Source organism: Pipistrellus kuhlii, unplaced genomic scaffold, assembly GCF_014108245.1.
Source record: "Pipistrellus kuhlii isolate mPipKuh1 unplaced genomic scaffold, mPipKuh1.p scaffold_m20_p_8, whole genome shotgun sequence".
NCBI classification, from domain to species: Eukaryota; Metazoa; Chordata; class Mammalia; order Chiroptera; family Vespertilionidae; genus Pipistrellus; species Pipistrellus kuhlii.
Window position 1 is genome coordinate 25,212,021 of NW_023425584.1, and position 16,760 is coordinate 25,228,780.

The window sequence follows — 16,760 nt, forward strand, 5'->3', positions numbered from 1 at the left end:
GGTTGTCCAACTGATGGCTTAGGCCCAAGTCCCGTGGCACTCCTCCTGTGGAAATGCACTGACCACCAGGGGCCAGCTGCTGCATTGAACATCTGCTCCCTGGTGGTCAGTACACGTCTTAGCAACTGGTCATTCCACCATTCAGTTGCTTTGCATATTAGCCTTTTATTATATAGGATTGTTTTCACAATTTTTAAAAAATACTTCAATAGGATCTTCTATATGTTTTTCTTTTAAAAAAAACATTTTTTAATTGATTTCAGAGAGGTAGGGAGAGGGAGAGAGAGACAGAAACATCAATGATGAGAGAGAATCATTGATTGGCTGTCTCCTGTGCATCCTCTTCTGGGGGTCAAGCCTACAACCTTGGGTATGTGCCCTTGACCGGAATTGAACTTGGGACCCTTCATTCCACAGACTAATGCTCTATCCACTGAGTCAAACCAGCTAGGGTGGATCTTCTATATGTTTTTTTCAATGGCTGACCTTAGCAAAATCATGATGCTAAACAGATTTATATTTCATATCCCAACCTCTTCTTTCAGTACCATCTTTCCACTCACAATATTTGCCTAAGTAATGGGGTTTACAAATGATTTTGACTTTTCTGATATAAATCCCACTCAGGTATTCCTTGTGATAGATTTTGTTACATAATTCCTTCAGCAGTTATGTGTACAATATAAGGTAAAGTATAAATCCTCTAAATTCGCCAAGTAGAGGTTTACTATGTTTTCTGTGAATATTAAAAGTTATTTAAGACATTTTTATGAGGTAATTATTATTAACTAAAACCTTTCTTTACGAAAGCTCATTTTATCGCAGTTATTTAGAAAAGACTCATAAATTATTTAATTTTGTGGTAACCTCAGAATTTTTTTACAATGCATTTTTTAGGTAGTAAGATCTAGAGTTAAATTCCACTGGCAATAACAGGCCACAATCCCACTTCAACGTTTTTAATCACACTGATGCTTAGGTCATGAACCTATATAGGGGCCCCTTAAAGGAATCTCGCTTCACATAAAACCAGACTCAGAAATCAGGCACTACAGTTTATTAATTATGTGTCCTTGGGAAAGTTGCTTAATTTCTCCAAACCTCAGCTTTACAAAATGAGGAAAACATGTACTTAATACAAACAATTGCAGCTAGATATTTGTTGAGATGAAGTATATAAAACTTTCACTATATAAATATCAATAAGAAAGAAAGAAAGTAGTTATTAGCCAGAAAAAAATTCAGATAACATGAGAAGGAAGGAGGGATGAGTAAAAATAAATAGAAAATCCAATATTCTGCATATTCTCTCTCTCTCTCTCTCTGTCTGTCTCTGTCTCTTTCTCTCTCTTACACACACACACACACACACACACACACACACACCTCACACACACATATGTAAAGGAAGCATACTCTACTTGACTGACAGAATTGAAAAGGAAAATCTAGTACTGGCTCTATTTATACAGCATCTCTGAAATAATGGTCTCAACAATTCTTAAATCATTTAACTTGATGTACATACAACTTAAAATTGGTTAATACCAACTTCAGCTTTTCAGTAGTGAATAGGGGGGAAAAATACACAAAACTCCCCAATCAAGTAACGCTTTGCTTTTGAGGTGTGCGTGTTTTTGGTTTTTTTAAAATCTGAATCTATTGGGTAATTCTCCAATAAATCCAGTTAACCCAAGACAATGGGGTATTGCCTTTAACAAAGACATAAAATTGAAGCATAGAATGGTTCAATTGTTTACTAGGAATACAGAGTTGATTTCAGGCAAAACTGGATAAAAATCTCACTTCCTTTCTAATTCAATGTTACATTTATTATAACAGAGTTGTCACCCTAGGATATTCAATATCCTTTATAATTAAAATTTCATCATAGCCTTCCATGATTGGTTTTCTGCAGTACTCTCAAGCTAGACTAGTATTCCTTTGATCCAATTATGATAAGCTCATTTAAAATCTCAAGTGTATATGAAACATTTATTGGTTCATAAATCAATGTATACATAGACTATATTGGACAGCTATGTCTCCTAAGATATGTGGACTTAGTGTGACATAAGCTAGAAGGAATTGTGGGATAAAGGGAATTTTCAAAGTACAAAAATTAATGCTTTGCAAGAGTCAAAGACGATGTGCTAAAAAAGTAACAACCACACTGATAAAGTCAGACTGTGAGTTTTATGGGTACAAGGGTGAATATTGTGTTCCTTGAAAAAGCCAACTATAATTCTGGAAAGTTGACAATTGTAGGTTGGCGGTAGGCACAGAAAATTATCATTGATCATTTCCTATTCTTATTCCCTCACCCCCACCCCAAAAGTCTTTTGACAAGACTCACAGAGGTATTTAATAGTGTTACAACAGGAAATGCCAACTTGAAAATACAGAAGCAAGTAATCACATTCTTCTTCATAATAACTATTTTTAAAACTCTTATATGTTGATCTAATGAAGCAAGATTTAAATTCCAATTCATTAAACATTCATTACTATTTAGTATGTGACAATCCCAGAGCTAAATGCTTTCACGTATGTCATCAAATTCAATTATTAAAGAAATCTTTTCATATTCACCAAGATTATTGAGCCAACATCAAATAACTGAACTCACAGATACAAAGAACAGATTGGTGGTTGCCAGAGGGATGTGAGGACTTGGCAAAATGGATAAAATGTGGTCAAAAGGTACAAACTTCCATTCATAAAATAAGGAAGTCAGGAAAGCTTCCATTCATAAATAAGTAAGTAATGTCCAACATGGTGACTATAACTAATCATACTGTACTAGTATTATTTATTTGAAAGTTGCTAAAGGAGTAGACCTAAACATTTCTCATCACAAGAAAAAAAATGTAATTGTGTGGTGATGGATACTAACTAAATTGATTTTGATGGTCATTTTGCTATATCTATATCTATATATAGATATAGATATAGATACATATAGATAATGAATCAATATGATGTATACTTGAAATAAATATAATGTTATATGTCAATTATATCCCAATGAAAAAAAGTGATTAGATTAAACCCTGTAGACAAGCAAGAGAACTTTATAATTTTCTAACAATTCCCATTTATCTTATAGGCAAAAAAAGTTTGAATGTCTAGATATAGACATTTATATTGTTTCTGGATTTAGATAAATCTAATTGTTTTCAAGCTTTAGTGTACACAATAATTTCCTGGTAGAGTTGTACCAATGCAACTAGGAAAATTGTACTTGGAAACATTTATGTGATTTTTCAAGCTTATTATTACTTAAGTATATTTCACCATACGTACTTACTTTGGAACCTAACCTTTGGGTAATATGTTATTGCATTGTATTTCTCATTTATTTTTACCTTTTCTCTATTTTTTTGTTATTTTGAAATCTCAGGCTTTATAAAGAAAAAAACATTGCCTTAACTTATACTGTCAGAATCTAAATTGCAGAGATAAGTTAGGACCAGACAATTGCACTACATTCTAAAAGAAAACATGTCCTGTGAAAACTAGTTTGGCTCAGTGGATAGTGTCGGCCTGCGGACTGAGAGGTCCCAGGTTCGATTCGGGTCAAGGGCATGTACATTGGTTGCAGGCACATCCCCGGTAGGGGGTGTGCAAGAGGCAGCTGTTTGATGTTTCTCTCTCATTGATGTTTCTAACTCTCTATCCCTCTCCCTTCCTCTCTGTAAAAAATCAATAAAATATATTTTTTTAAAAAGAAAGAAAGAAAGAAACATGTCCACTTTCTGATGCTATTCTTAGAGGTAAGTTTTAGGGAAGAAGGTTGTCATGTTAAGGTAAAATAATAATCCCATTGGAATTTTTATTGACACAGAGTGATAAGAAAAGTGAACAACTGTAGATAACATTTATTATTTTTTAAATATCTTTATTGATTTCAGGGAAAGACAGAGAGAAACATCCGTGTCAGAGAAACACATCAATTGGTTGTCTCCTGCACAAGCCCCAACAAGGGCCCAAGCCAGGTAGGAGCCTGCAACCAAGGTACATGTCCTAGACTGGAATCAAACCCAGGACCTTTTGAGTAGAACCCAGGACTCTTTGATCCACAGGCCAATGCTCTATCCACAGAGCAAAACTAGCTAGGGCTATAGATAATATTTTAAAAAACAAATTCCCTTAGACATTTATGTTGTTTACAAATTTTTCCTATAATATAATGTTATAACAATCATCTTAGTACTTTTAGTTTATATACTGTGGCATTGTTTTGTAGGATCCATGCATAATAGGAATTGTGGATCCAAGTGTATATTTAAATTTTAATAGGTATTATCAAGCTTCCTTCAAAGGGTCTACAATTTCACATTCATTGCAAGTGTTTATTTTATAAAACTTTAAGCTTGAGTATTGTCAGTTTTCATAATTTTTACCAATCTTTATAGGAATGAGGAAATATCTTCTTTTTTAATATTTTAAGGAAGGGAGAGGGAGAGAGAGATTTAAACATCAATGATGAGAGAGAATCATTGATCAGCTGCCTCCTGTATACCCACTACTGGGGATAGAGCCCATTACCCAGGCATGTGCCCTGACCAGGATCAAACCATGACCTCCTGTTTCATTGGTCAACACTCAACCACTGGTCCACACTGGCTTGGCAGGAAAAAAGTCTTTTTATTTTCACTTGTTATATTGTTAGTAAGTTTGGATGTCTTCATTTGGGCCATTACTAATTTTTCCTATATAAATGCTTATTTCTGTGTGAGGTCTGTTTTTGTAGTTTATTATTCATTTTTCTTATCATAGTACACCATTCTTAATGCACATATATATTAATGTAAACAATTTGTGTATCCATATTTTTAAGTCTGGAAATAATTCAAATTATAATAATATCATTAGTGGAATGTATGTAGTCATTAAAATTGTGCTGATAAAGAGTTTATAATAACATAAGACCTTATCTAACAATATTTAGTGAGGAAAGAGCATGAATTTAAAATGTAGATGCTTGCCAAGACCGGTGTGGCTCAGTGCATAGAGCATTAGCCTGTGGACTGAAAGGTCCCAGGTTCGATTCCGGTCAAGGGCATGTACCTTGGTTGCGGGCACATCCCCAGTAGGGGGTGTGCAAGAGGCAGCTGATCGATGTCTCTCTCTCATCGATGTTTCTAACTCTCTATCCCTCTTCCTTCCTCTCTGTAAAAAATCAATAAAATATATATATTTTAAAAAATGTAGATGCTTTCCTAAATTTCACTATCCTATATAATAAAGAGAAAATGTGCAAATTGACCCTCATACCCTCACATCACAAGATGGTCGCCCCCACGTCATCACAAGATGGCCACCCCCACATCGTCACAAGATGGCTGCCACAAGATGGCCACACCCCATGTCATCACAAGATGGCCGCCCCCAAGTGGTCACAAGATGACCAGCAGTGGAGGGCAGTTGGGGGTGACCAGGCCTGCAGGGGAGAGCAGTTGGGAGTGATTGGGCAAAGGGGAGCAGTTAGGTGTCAATCATGCTAGCAGGGGAGGGCAGTTAGGCAATTAGGCAGACAGGCAAGTGGTTAGAAACCAGCAGTCCCAGATTGTGAGAGGGATATCCAACTGCCAGTTTAGGCCTGCAGAGACAGGGCCTAAATTGGCAGTCGGACATTCCCCAAGGGGTCCCAGATTGGAAAGGGTGCAGGCTGGGCAGAGGGACAACCCCTCCACCCCCAAAGCATGAATTTTGTGCACTGGGCCTCTAGTATTCTATAATAAAGATAAATTAACTTTATAATGAAACACAATATATCCTATATATTAAAACCCTAATATGCAAATTGATCAAAGGACTGAATGACTGGTGGAGTGACCAGTCACTATTATGTGCACTGACCATCAGAGGGCAGACACTCAATGCAGGAGCTGCCTGCTGCAGGCGGGTGGTAAGGAGCAAAGGATCCGGACTGCAAGAGCCTCTGGACTGCAAGAAGGCGTAGGCTGGGCTAAGGGACACCCCCCTTCAGTGCACAAGTTTCATGCACTAAGCCTCTAGTTTCTATATAATTACAACTAATTTTAAAAATATACATGGAACATGTTTTTGTGGGGTTTTTTTTAAAGAAGCCATAGAAACATATATTTGTAACTGTACTTGGATATTGGGGTTACGCATAATTTCTTTTCCAAAGATGTCTGCAATGGTAATGTGGTACTCTTTAATGGGAAATTTATCTTTAGATATTTTTTCATCCTTACTGGCTCCCTACTTCTTCATGGTAAAAATTTAAAATCCTAAGCATTGCAATGAAGAATTTTCTTAACCTGATTCTAATGTAGCTTTCTAGCTTCAGCTTCTTCCCTCCTTACATGTTTATAACATGCTCTGGTCAAATAAAATCAATTTTCAACTTTTTTTATGCCTTCTCAATTCTGTAGGCCTTTAGGGTTTTTGATCTGCCTGAAATGTTCATTCTCAACTCTATTTCCATGCTTCCTAAATTGTCCATTAGCATTCTGCTAAACAGACATCTTACATGGAGAGATTTCCTTACCTGCCCCACTCTTCACCAAACACCATGCCAAATCAGTTGCTTCCCTTCTGTGCTTCCTGGAGAGTATGTATTTGTTTCAATTATACCTCAAAACTGATTATATCATAATTGATGGTTGACTTGTTTGTTGTTGGATATCTTGTTATGGATTATAAATTATTTGTTTCCACATTTTGTGTGACTTGTGCTAAAAAATACATTAAATAGAATGACTAGAGAAATATAGAAATTGTTTTATGTCAAGTAAAGCTACAAATACATTTTTATTATCTCTGAATGTTTTACAGAAAGTGTATGCTCTCTTGGTTCAGGGACTAAGTATTTCATAGTAAATATGATCTCTGAATCATTGTTTTCTAAAATTAATAATATGATTTAAATCTCCCCATCAGGCTTTGGGATAAAATTAAGATACTGCTATTTTCAAAGGAAAAATTTTAAAACATACATAGAAGCATTTCTATGTTAATTAGATGTAATCTGCTGATGATAAAACTGTATGATAGGGAATTTCAGGTAATGGCAATTAAATTATTCAGAGCAGCCATCTTACTGAAAGCACCTAAATATTCTGGATAAAATATTAAAACAATTATCTTAAAAGCACTGAAAAATCTGACAAGATAATGGGGAACTGTGAGGACAAATTCTGGTGGGAATTTAAACACAGAGAGGTGATCAGAATATTAAACTTCCTTTTTGTTCTAAAACTATTTGCTGACACAAAGTTGGACGTAAGTTCAGAACTTGAAGGGGGATGATAAAAATTAAGGACCAGGACATACCATGAGATAAAGCAGTGTTTCCCAACCTTCTCTCATGATGAGAATCACCTGGTGGAGTTGTTAAACCACAGATTCCTGAATCCCAACTAAGAAGTGCTAAACTAGAATTTTTGGGAACATATAGGTAAAATTGTATACTTAACTAGTGCTCTAAGACAGAACTTATATACAGAGCACTAAGTTAGGTATGCAATTTTACCTATATGTTCTCAAAAATTCTAGTTTAGCACTTCTTAGTTGGGATTCAGGAATCTGTGTTTTAACAACTCCACCAGGTGATTCTCATCATGAGAGAAGGTTGGGAAACACTGAGATAAAGGAGTCTTACAGTATCTATATTAACTGGGAACCCCAGGACTACACTCTGCAAGTGATGTTATACCAAAACGAAATCCACCTATCCTCTAGCCCAGAGAATGGCTGGGGAGCTTGACTGGGCACCAACCAGGACATAAGGAAAATAGAAAAGTAAAAAAATCCTATAAACTGTACATCCTGCAGATTTTCAGCTGGGTATACACGGTAGTGCAAGTAGACAAAGATCCTCAAGTCTTGAACTTGGTTTAAAGTGGTTTACAACTGGTAGTATTCACATGTAAATAAAAATCTGTCCTGAAGGAAGGCAATTTCATTCAAGATCTCAGGATATCCTGGCAAATATTATTTTCAGGTTAGTGATCATCACAAGTCAAAAATAAAATCTGGCACACATAGAAACAGGGAGCTGTGATCAAAAGCCAGCTGAAGCAGCACACAGGAGAAACATTCTTGAAGACTTTAGACTCTAGGATTATCAGATGGAGATCTAATACACTTAAAGAATTAAAAAGCAAGCTTGAACATATTTAAAGGGAGCAAGAAGTGATTAAAAAAATTTCATAGCAGATGTGAACAACAATTGCTAGAATTTTTAAAATGAAAAATACAATAAATAAATAAAAACTCAAGGGTCATTTTTGGTAGCATATTGGACACACAAGAAAAATGAGAGGTGACAATAGCTAACATCAGAATTGGAGAGGAAAATATTACTGCAGATCTTCAGATGTTTAAAAGATTACAAGAGGACATTATAAACAACTTGAGAACAAACTTTGAAATTTTAGATAAAACTAACCTATTTCTGAAGAAACAAAATTTATAGAAAAAAAAAAGAATAAGAAGATGAATAAATTTTTTATTAATAAAGAAATGTGATATCATCATTTAAATCTTTCCCAAAAACAAAACTTAAAAGTACACAGAGTATCACTAATGAATATCACTAAATATTTAAGAAAGTGCCAAGACCGGTTTGGCTCAGTGGATAGAGCGTCAGCCTGCGGACTGAAAGGTCCCAGGTTCGATTCCGGTCAAGGGCATGTACCTTGGTTGTGAGTACATCCCCAGTAGGGGGTGTGCAAGAGGCAGCTGATCGATGGTTCTCTCTCATCGATATTCCTCTCTCTTCCTCTCTGTGGAAAATCAATAAAATATATTTTAATATTATAAATAAATAAATATTTAAGAAAAAAATCTCACCAATCTGAGCAAATATGTCCTCTAGAGAAGAGAAAAACTTCTAATTTGTTTAATAGGGCCAGCATAACCTTGACCAAACCCTCATAAGAAAGGGAAATGGCAAGCCAATCTCAAGTGATGAATATAGATGCAAAAGTCCACTTATAACATATCTTAATTGGTTGGTTTTATTTTGTATGCACAGTGTTTTGGTCTAAATAAAATAGCTGTATTCTTTGTGCAAATAGATTAATGAATAAGCATAATGCACCTGAGTTCAGAGAGTACATTTCTGAGGGTCTATCATTAGAGCTATGCTATGAAAATAGTATAAATGTAGATGGCAACCAGATGGCTCTGGGAACAACCAAGAATTTGAGGGGAGATACAAAGGTGTTTCTCTTTCTCTGCAGCTCAGAAGACTTTGTGATTACATATGCATTTCTAGGTTCCAAGGTAAGTTCCAAATAAATGTATAATGACCTTCTGTGTTTATAAAGCTTTAGGAGAAAATTATTATCCTAATTCTTCTTCATAAATGCAGTATAAAAGAGACATGTAATTAATTTATTAATATCCCAAACCATCCTCATCTCATAAATTAAAATTAGGAACAACATGAGTAATCACTTTTATCGTTTACTTTTAGATTTTATAGAATAATCCTTGCCCACAAGTCTTCCCATAATACTTTAGTTGAAATCCTAGACTGTGATCCATATTCACTTGACGTGCTGCCAAATGTTATTTCTGATATTCATGTCATATGCATTTGAGCAACGTAAAAACCTTTTAGCGATTTAGTCCACCTTTATCCCAACACAACTAAGTGTTTTTAGTCTTTGAAATATTACTGTTTCCCTCTACTGCAAATACTGAAGACAACAAAAATCAATAGGTCATTAATATTATCAGACGTGTTATTAAAACTTTGCCACTCACACTTTTCCCAGGAATTACTTTTTCTTTCTGTCCACTCAGTTATATAATGCCCTTTTCTTCCTTTTTAATAATTTGAGATTTCTCTATTATACAACAAATACTATTGTACTATCTACATGGTATTTTTTAAAATCTGAATATATTTCATATGCCATGCTTTCTTACAGGACTTTCAACGTGTGGTTATCAGCTTCAGAGTTAAAATAAATATAAGGAAACATCTAACTAGCCTATGGAAAAGTCTACTTATGGAATATTGTTAACAAATAAAAACACAAACAAAAACTTTCTACCACTTGTTAATAAATGACACTGCAAAGAGGAAATATCTTATATGCTCTATATCCTGCAAAAGAAACACCATAATTCTAGAAGAACAATACACTAATATAACACTGGTATGTTCAAGATATCATTTTCACCCTAGCCAGTTTGGCTCAGTAGATAGAGTGTCAGCCTGCAGATCAAAGAGTCCCAGGTTCAATTCTGGTCAAAGGCAAATGCCTGGGTTGCAGGCTCAATCCAAGGTGCAGGAGGCAACCAATCAATAATTCTCTCTCATCACTAATGTTTCTATCTCTCTCTTCCTCTCCCTCTCTGAAATCAATAAAAATATACTTTAAAAATATATGTTCAGGTGCAAATATGAATTCAGTTGTACACCACTGTGTGTTTTGTTACAAAATATTATCTAAAATAATAGTGCCATTTCCAGTGCCAATGGCATTTCCAGTGCCATTGATTTTAAATTCTAAGTAGAAATTTCTATCTCAGAGGCACCATCTTAGATAACTATCTAAAAAAATTAAATTGTTCATCAAGAATCTTAACAGAAAAAAAATTGACATGAGACACATGTTGTCTGCTTGTTGCACAGTGTGCCAATTTTCTTTATAGCTGTTAAATATTATCAATAGAAAAGGCATAAATATAAATCTTTTCAGAACTTTCTTAAACTGATAGATTTTAGTATTTTAAACTAAAATAAGATAGAAAAGCTTAGAATTTGAACAGACTATAAGCACATGAATCAATATGATTCTGTATGACTCAGGCACACATTAAAATTATTACTCCAGCTTTATACAAGTTACTTTACCCATGTTTTATTGCATCACACTTTCCTTATATATCAGGAAATATCCAACCCACAAACAATGTACTGTTTGATAAGTGCAATATCAACAAAGATGGAAAAGACTGTTCCACTGGATGAATGGGGTGACACAATATTCCTGCATGCATGTGTAGTATATTTCTGATACTTAATCACTCATATTAGTAAAAATTTTGTCATGGGGACAGGTATAGTTTTCCTTCTAAGTAGCTGTTTTTCCTTCTAACTTCCAGATCCATTTGTTTTTTCTATCACTTATTTTTATTGCCTTTTGAGTCTAATCAAACTGTGTTTCTCAAACCAGTCCTGACCCCCAAACTTCATAAACATTACTTGTATCCAAATCTCTCTTTGTTACAGAAAGAAATGAAATAAAAGAAATAAATGGTGAGAGTTTGTGCATTAAGTGCTTTGATACTTGAAACATTAACATTTATGCATCAATTTTTCCCTTTAAATTAATTGCATTTAATTTGAATTCATTGCAAATTTCACATGTAATGATGTGCATTCTTACTAATCACTTCGTTATCCACAGAATACAGCATTGAGGTTTTTCATGTTAGCTTTAGAATCATAAAATGCCTTTATGTTGTTTCATTATTATATAAAAGCTAGAGGCCCGATGCATGAAGATTTGTGCAAGAATGGGCTTTCCTTCCCCTGGCTGCCAGCACTGCCTTCCCTCCAGCCAGGAGGCGCCTTTCTGCCTTCTCACACTGCCCAGAGGCCCATATAGCAGCTGAGGTGGTGAAAACATCTGTGTCATCACCATGGCTATCTCCAGCCACTCAGTGTCTGCATATGCATATGCAAATTAACCCACCAAAGATTTCTACTCACTCCTGATTTGTTGGTAAGCTTCGTGGAGGTATGGTCAATTTGTATCTTTCTCTTTTATTAGTATAGAGGATCTTTAAACTATTAGCTATAGATAGATAGATAGATAGATAGATAATAGTATATATATCTATATATACATAATAGTATATATAGATAATAGATAGATAATAGTATATATATCTATATATCTATATATTATAGTATATATATATATATATATATATACATGTAGCATAAATTAAAGTTTTTCCTTCTATGCTGAACAGTGTTAACATCCAATTCATATATGCACAAATTTATTATTCATTCAGCAAGTACTTACTATCATATCATATGTACTGGATTTTATTATATCTTGTGAGAATATTAAATATGCAAAATTATAATGGTATAAATCTATTTTTGCAATTAATATCATTATTTGAAGGAAAATAACATAACCCACTTTTCCCCTTATAACCTGAAACAGTAAAACAAGGATCTTCCATTCCCTCTAATTTCTGCACACCTTTCCTTCTATTCATGATTTCTGTGAGAAGTTAGAAAGAATATTGTAAAACTGCTAGCGCAATTACCATTCCATTTAAAAAGTTTTGTAATGCCAAAAGGCACTAAAGATAAATGGAAGTATTTAAATAATTAAATATTCAAATATCGTATTTATTTATTTCTAAGTATATTGGCTTCTAAAATAATAAGAATAGTAAGTTGAATGGACTTTGAATGGTAAGTGTACCTTCGAAAACACCCGATTTTGACATAATAATTATTCATCTTCCTTGTGAAATCCTATATAATAAAAGGCCAATATACAAATTGTCCTGGGAATTTGACCAGGGGGCAGGGCCAGCCTGTCAACCACCCTCAGCCCCTCCCCAGGCCAGCCTGGCCATTCAGCCTGGCTGGACCCCACCTGCACACGAATTTGTGTACCAGCTCTCTAGTATATCAATAAAACACAAACAAAAAGTTGTCAAGTCCTATACATAATAATGCCATCATCTTTCTATCATGACAAATAGGTGTCCTGAGACATGCTTGTAATTTCTATGGACTTACTCATACCATATGTGAAGCTATTAGCTATGTTGTGAAGTATTGTTCTCAAAAAAGACTACTTTGCCAAAAAGGCACTCATGTAAAGTGCAGCCTGTGCTGCATTTTACTAAATGGTATGTCACTCAAGAATCAATTCAAATGCCATCTCTATCACAAAGACTTCTCTGAACCCTCTACCATGCCCACATGTTTTCTCATGTTCTCTCTCTCCCAACTTTGAACATCCATTGCAATTTATTTTTACATCTTTTTAGGTTGTCATCATTTTTACTCATATATTGTAAAGTTTAAATAAATGTTTCATCTTCCATGATATTAAGCTTGTACTATGCAAAAAACTCACATACTTTTCATTCCCACTTTAGGTATAAAAATGTCTTACATATTTTTTACTCAGAATAATTTTTGAATGAAGGAATATATGTTTTAAGTAATTTCTTAAAGAAATTTCTAAAGGGAATGATTTAAAAACATTTCAGGTCATTTATTATCTATACTAGGTATTTTGGTGCTTCTTATTTTATATCTTTATGCTATATTACTCTTGTTGTTCTTTAATGGGTTTGAATTTCTTACCCTTGTTTCTCAAAAATAAACTATAATCTCCTTGAGGTCAAGAACAGTCTTTTAATACTTTCATACTCCAACAATTCTTAGCACAAGGAGTACTAAGCAGGAGTGTTCAACTCAATGCATCCAATGTTGCCAAAGGATCATCTAATAAACATTTAAAAACATCTGCCAGTCATCTCCTGGCTAAGAAAATCAAATCCCACAAAATTTACTTACCATGGCATTGACATTTACGTGATCTTTCCTATTCCGAATCTGAATACAGGATATTGGCAAATTCAGTCCTACCTCAGTGGCCAGATTTCTCAGGTCAGCAGCACGGTACTCCCCACGCCACAGCAAACTGTTATTATCAGAACCAAGTCCCAGGGAGGCCCAATAGAGATAGGTCTGAGAATGTCTCTCCACTGTAGTGACATCTATTGTGGCTGATGCCATGCAAGGATTCAAAGTCACCCTCCTTCCATTCCTCAGCTCCTCCGGAGAGCAACGGCAGCTCTGAGAGCCATGACCTGGGCTCTGGCTCAATTTGATACACACAAAGAAAAGTAAGCAGCCCAGAAATAAAAAGGAAATACAGGCCAGAGCAATTACTAAATACAGGTTCTGGGCAGAAAGGTATCCTCCTGTTTCCCAGGCATCTTCAAAGTCTGGAAGGACCTGGGGAACAGAGTTGCTCAACAGCACCCCCAGTGTGATAGAGGAGGAGAGCGGTGGGTCTCCATGATCCCGAACCACGACCAGCACCCTCTGCTTCACTGCATCCGTGGGAAGGACTAAGCGAGCAGTACGGAGCTCCCCCATATTGGCCGAAATTCTGAAAAGGCTAGAGTCGGAAGCCTGGGAAATGTGGTAGGAAAGCCAGGCATTGGAGCCACTGTCTGCATCCTCTGCTACTACTTTTGTGACCAAGTGTCCAGTTCTGGCAGAGCGGGGCACGATTTCCACAGGGACGGTGCCATTTCTGGTCACAGGAAACAAGATGACTGGAGCGTTGTCGTTCCTATCGACCACAAACAAGTTCACAGTCACGGTTGCACTTCTGGGAGGAACGCCCCCATCCTGGGCTTCCACTAGAAAGTGAACCTCCTTGAGCCGCTCAAAGTCAAAGGAAGTTTTGGCAGTGATGGCCCCGCTGGATGAGTCTACTGCCACCAAGCTAGCGGCTGTCTGCCCTTCAGAGATCATATCCAACAGTTGATAGAAGACAAGGCCATTCTTCCCTACGTCTGGGTCCTGGGCAAACACGCGGCCTAGAGAGGCTCCGGGGCCATTGTTTTCGGCCACAAAAAGTTCCTGTTGAGGCTGAGGGAAACTTGGTGTGTTGTCATTCACATCAGCAACAGACACGGTCAGGGTCCTGCGGGAGCTGAGCGGTGGCGAGCCACCGTCTGAGGCGGTGATCAGGACCTGGTATTCGCTGACCTGCTCCCGGTCCAGCGGCCCATCGGTCAACAAACTGTAGTAATTGTCCAAAGAAGCCTTCAGCTTGAAAGGGCCTTCGCTGGATAGGCTGCAGATGGCCTTGCCATTGGGACCCAGGTCCTTATCCCTTACACTGAGGAGAGCGATCACTGTGCCCGGGGCGGTGCCCTCGGGAACTGGCCTGGAGAGAGTCAGCAGGCTCACCTCCGGGGCGTGGTCGTTCACGTCGGTCACTTCCACCAGCAACTTGGCGGTGCTGGCTAGACCACCGAAGGAGCCTTCATCCCTCGCCTCGACATACGCCTCCAGCAGCGTTTCCGGAGGACCTAGCAAAGCCGCTACTTGCACCTCCCCACTCCTAGGGTGCACGTGAAAGAGGTGCCGCAGCTCTGCCTGCGTGCTGTTGCTTAAGGAGTACCGGACTGCCCCGTTGGAGCCTTCATCCGGGTCCGAGGCCTGAACTCGGAATAACAAGGTACCGTGGGGTACAGTCTCCGGCACCTTGGTGCGATAGACCGCGCGCTCAAATGCAGGCGCATTGTCGTTTGTGTCCACCACAGTGATGGTGACCTGCGCGTCCCCAGAGCGCGCGGGCCGCCCGCGGTCGTGAGCGGTGAGCACCAGCCGGTGGGTGGCTCGTACCTCGCGATCCAGAGCTTTCTCCAAAACCAGCTCTGGGAATTCGCTGCTGTCGTTGACCCGCGGCCCCACGTCCAGGCGAAAGTGGTGGCTGGGACTCAGACTGTAGCTTAGCGCCCCGTTGCTCCCCTCGTCGGCATCCTGGGCACGGGGGAGGGTAAAACGGGCCCCCGGCGCCAGGAATTCGGGGATGTGCAGCTGCACGTCGCGGGCAGGGAAGAGAGGCGCGTTGTCGTTGACGTCCAGGACGTGGATGCGCATCGTGTGCAGCTCCAGCGGGTCCTCCAGCACCAGCTCGTAGGTCAGGACGCAGGGAGCTTTGGCCCCGCAGAGCTGTTCGCGGTCCGCCGGCTCCCGGACCACCAAGCTACCGCTGGCCAGATCCACCCTGAAGTAGGGCTCGCTGTGGCTGGGAAGGAAGCGAAAGTTCCGCAAGGACAGAACCGCCGCGGATAGCCCCAGATCCGCGGTGACATTGCCTACGGCCACGCCCCGCGGAGTCTCCTCCGACACCGAGTATTCGAGGTGTCCCGCGGCACAGCCACAGGAGACCCACACCCACAGCACCGCCGCCCTCCAGCCCACCACCCTCCCTGCTGGCATCCTCGCTCCGCCAGCGATGGCCCGGGACCATGCTCCGCACTCCCTAGAGGTGCAGAGACCGCCGACGTCCCGCCCTCTGGGTACCGGGATTGCCCGGGACCGGCTGGCTGGAGCGCGCCGGGCTAGAGCCCAGGCTTGGCAGCCGTCTGGGGAAGCGGAGCGGGCCGTGTGCGGAGGAGCGCAGCGCCGCCTAGGGGTGCAGAGACGACGTAACCGGCCCAAGTGAGGAAGCGCCGTCCCCAGAACCTGCCCGCTGGGACCGCGCGCGGTATCCAGGCAGCGGGCGCCCTGCAGGCAAGGAAATCGCTCTGAGAACCTAACACAGCTTCCCTTAATCGGCGTCTCCTAGGACCAGGCTCCGGGACCGCCCCGGCCTTAGCCTCCACAAACTCCGCCTGAAGCCAGCTTGTCACCAGGACTAGGCTCCGTGGGCTTCTCTCGCCATCTGTTAGACAGCGGAGCGTTCAGTCCGGGAACCACGGACCCCCTAAATGCCCTCGTGAGCGCGGAACTTCGAGAGGAACCTCCCTGAGGAGATGAGGAGAGGCGGAACCGTGAACGAACACCCCTTCGAGACTTACGGAAAAACAGCAGCCCCAGTCCTAGTGCTGTGGTGCATTCCGTGCTGGATTCCCAGCCTCACGGCGCAGGTTAAAGCCTCTCCGGCATCTCCGCCTAACCCCAGGGGCCTCCAAGATGTAAACAGAGGCATCCAGCAAGGGGAGCAGTAACCTCCCTAAAGCTTCCTCCC

At 39.3% G+C, this 16,760-nt stretch overlaps 2 protein-coding genes across 7 annotated transcripts in view; both read right to left on the minus strand.

Annotated features, from left to right (window-relative positions):
* Positions 1–16,760, minus strand: part of LOC118711012 (protocadherin alpha-C2) — a 109,352-nt gene that overhangs the window by 39,262 nt on the left and 53,330 nt on the right. The window lies entirely within an intron of this gene.
* On the minus strand, positions 13,340–16,009 carry PCDHAC1 (protocadherin alpha subfamily C, 1). Its single transcript, XM_045576370.1, has one exon. It carries the CDS (start codon positions 16,007–16,009, stop codon positions 13,535–13,537), a length of 2,475 nt encoding a protein of 824 aa, XP_045432326.1. The 3' UTR covers positions 13,340–13,534.

What these genes read in the sequence shown, in the direction of transcription:
- PCDHAC1 (XM_045576370.1), bottom strand. Translation starts at nt 16,009, where the DNA reads ATGCCAGCAGGGAGGGTGGTGGGCTGGAGGGCGGCGGTGCTGTGGGTG.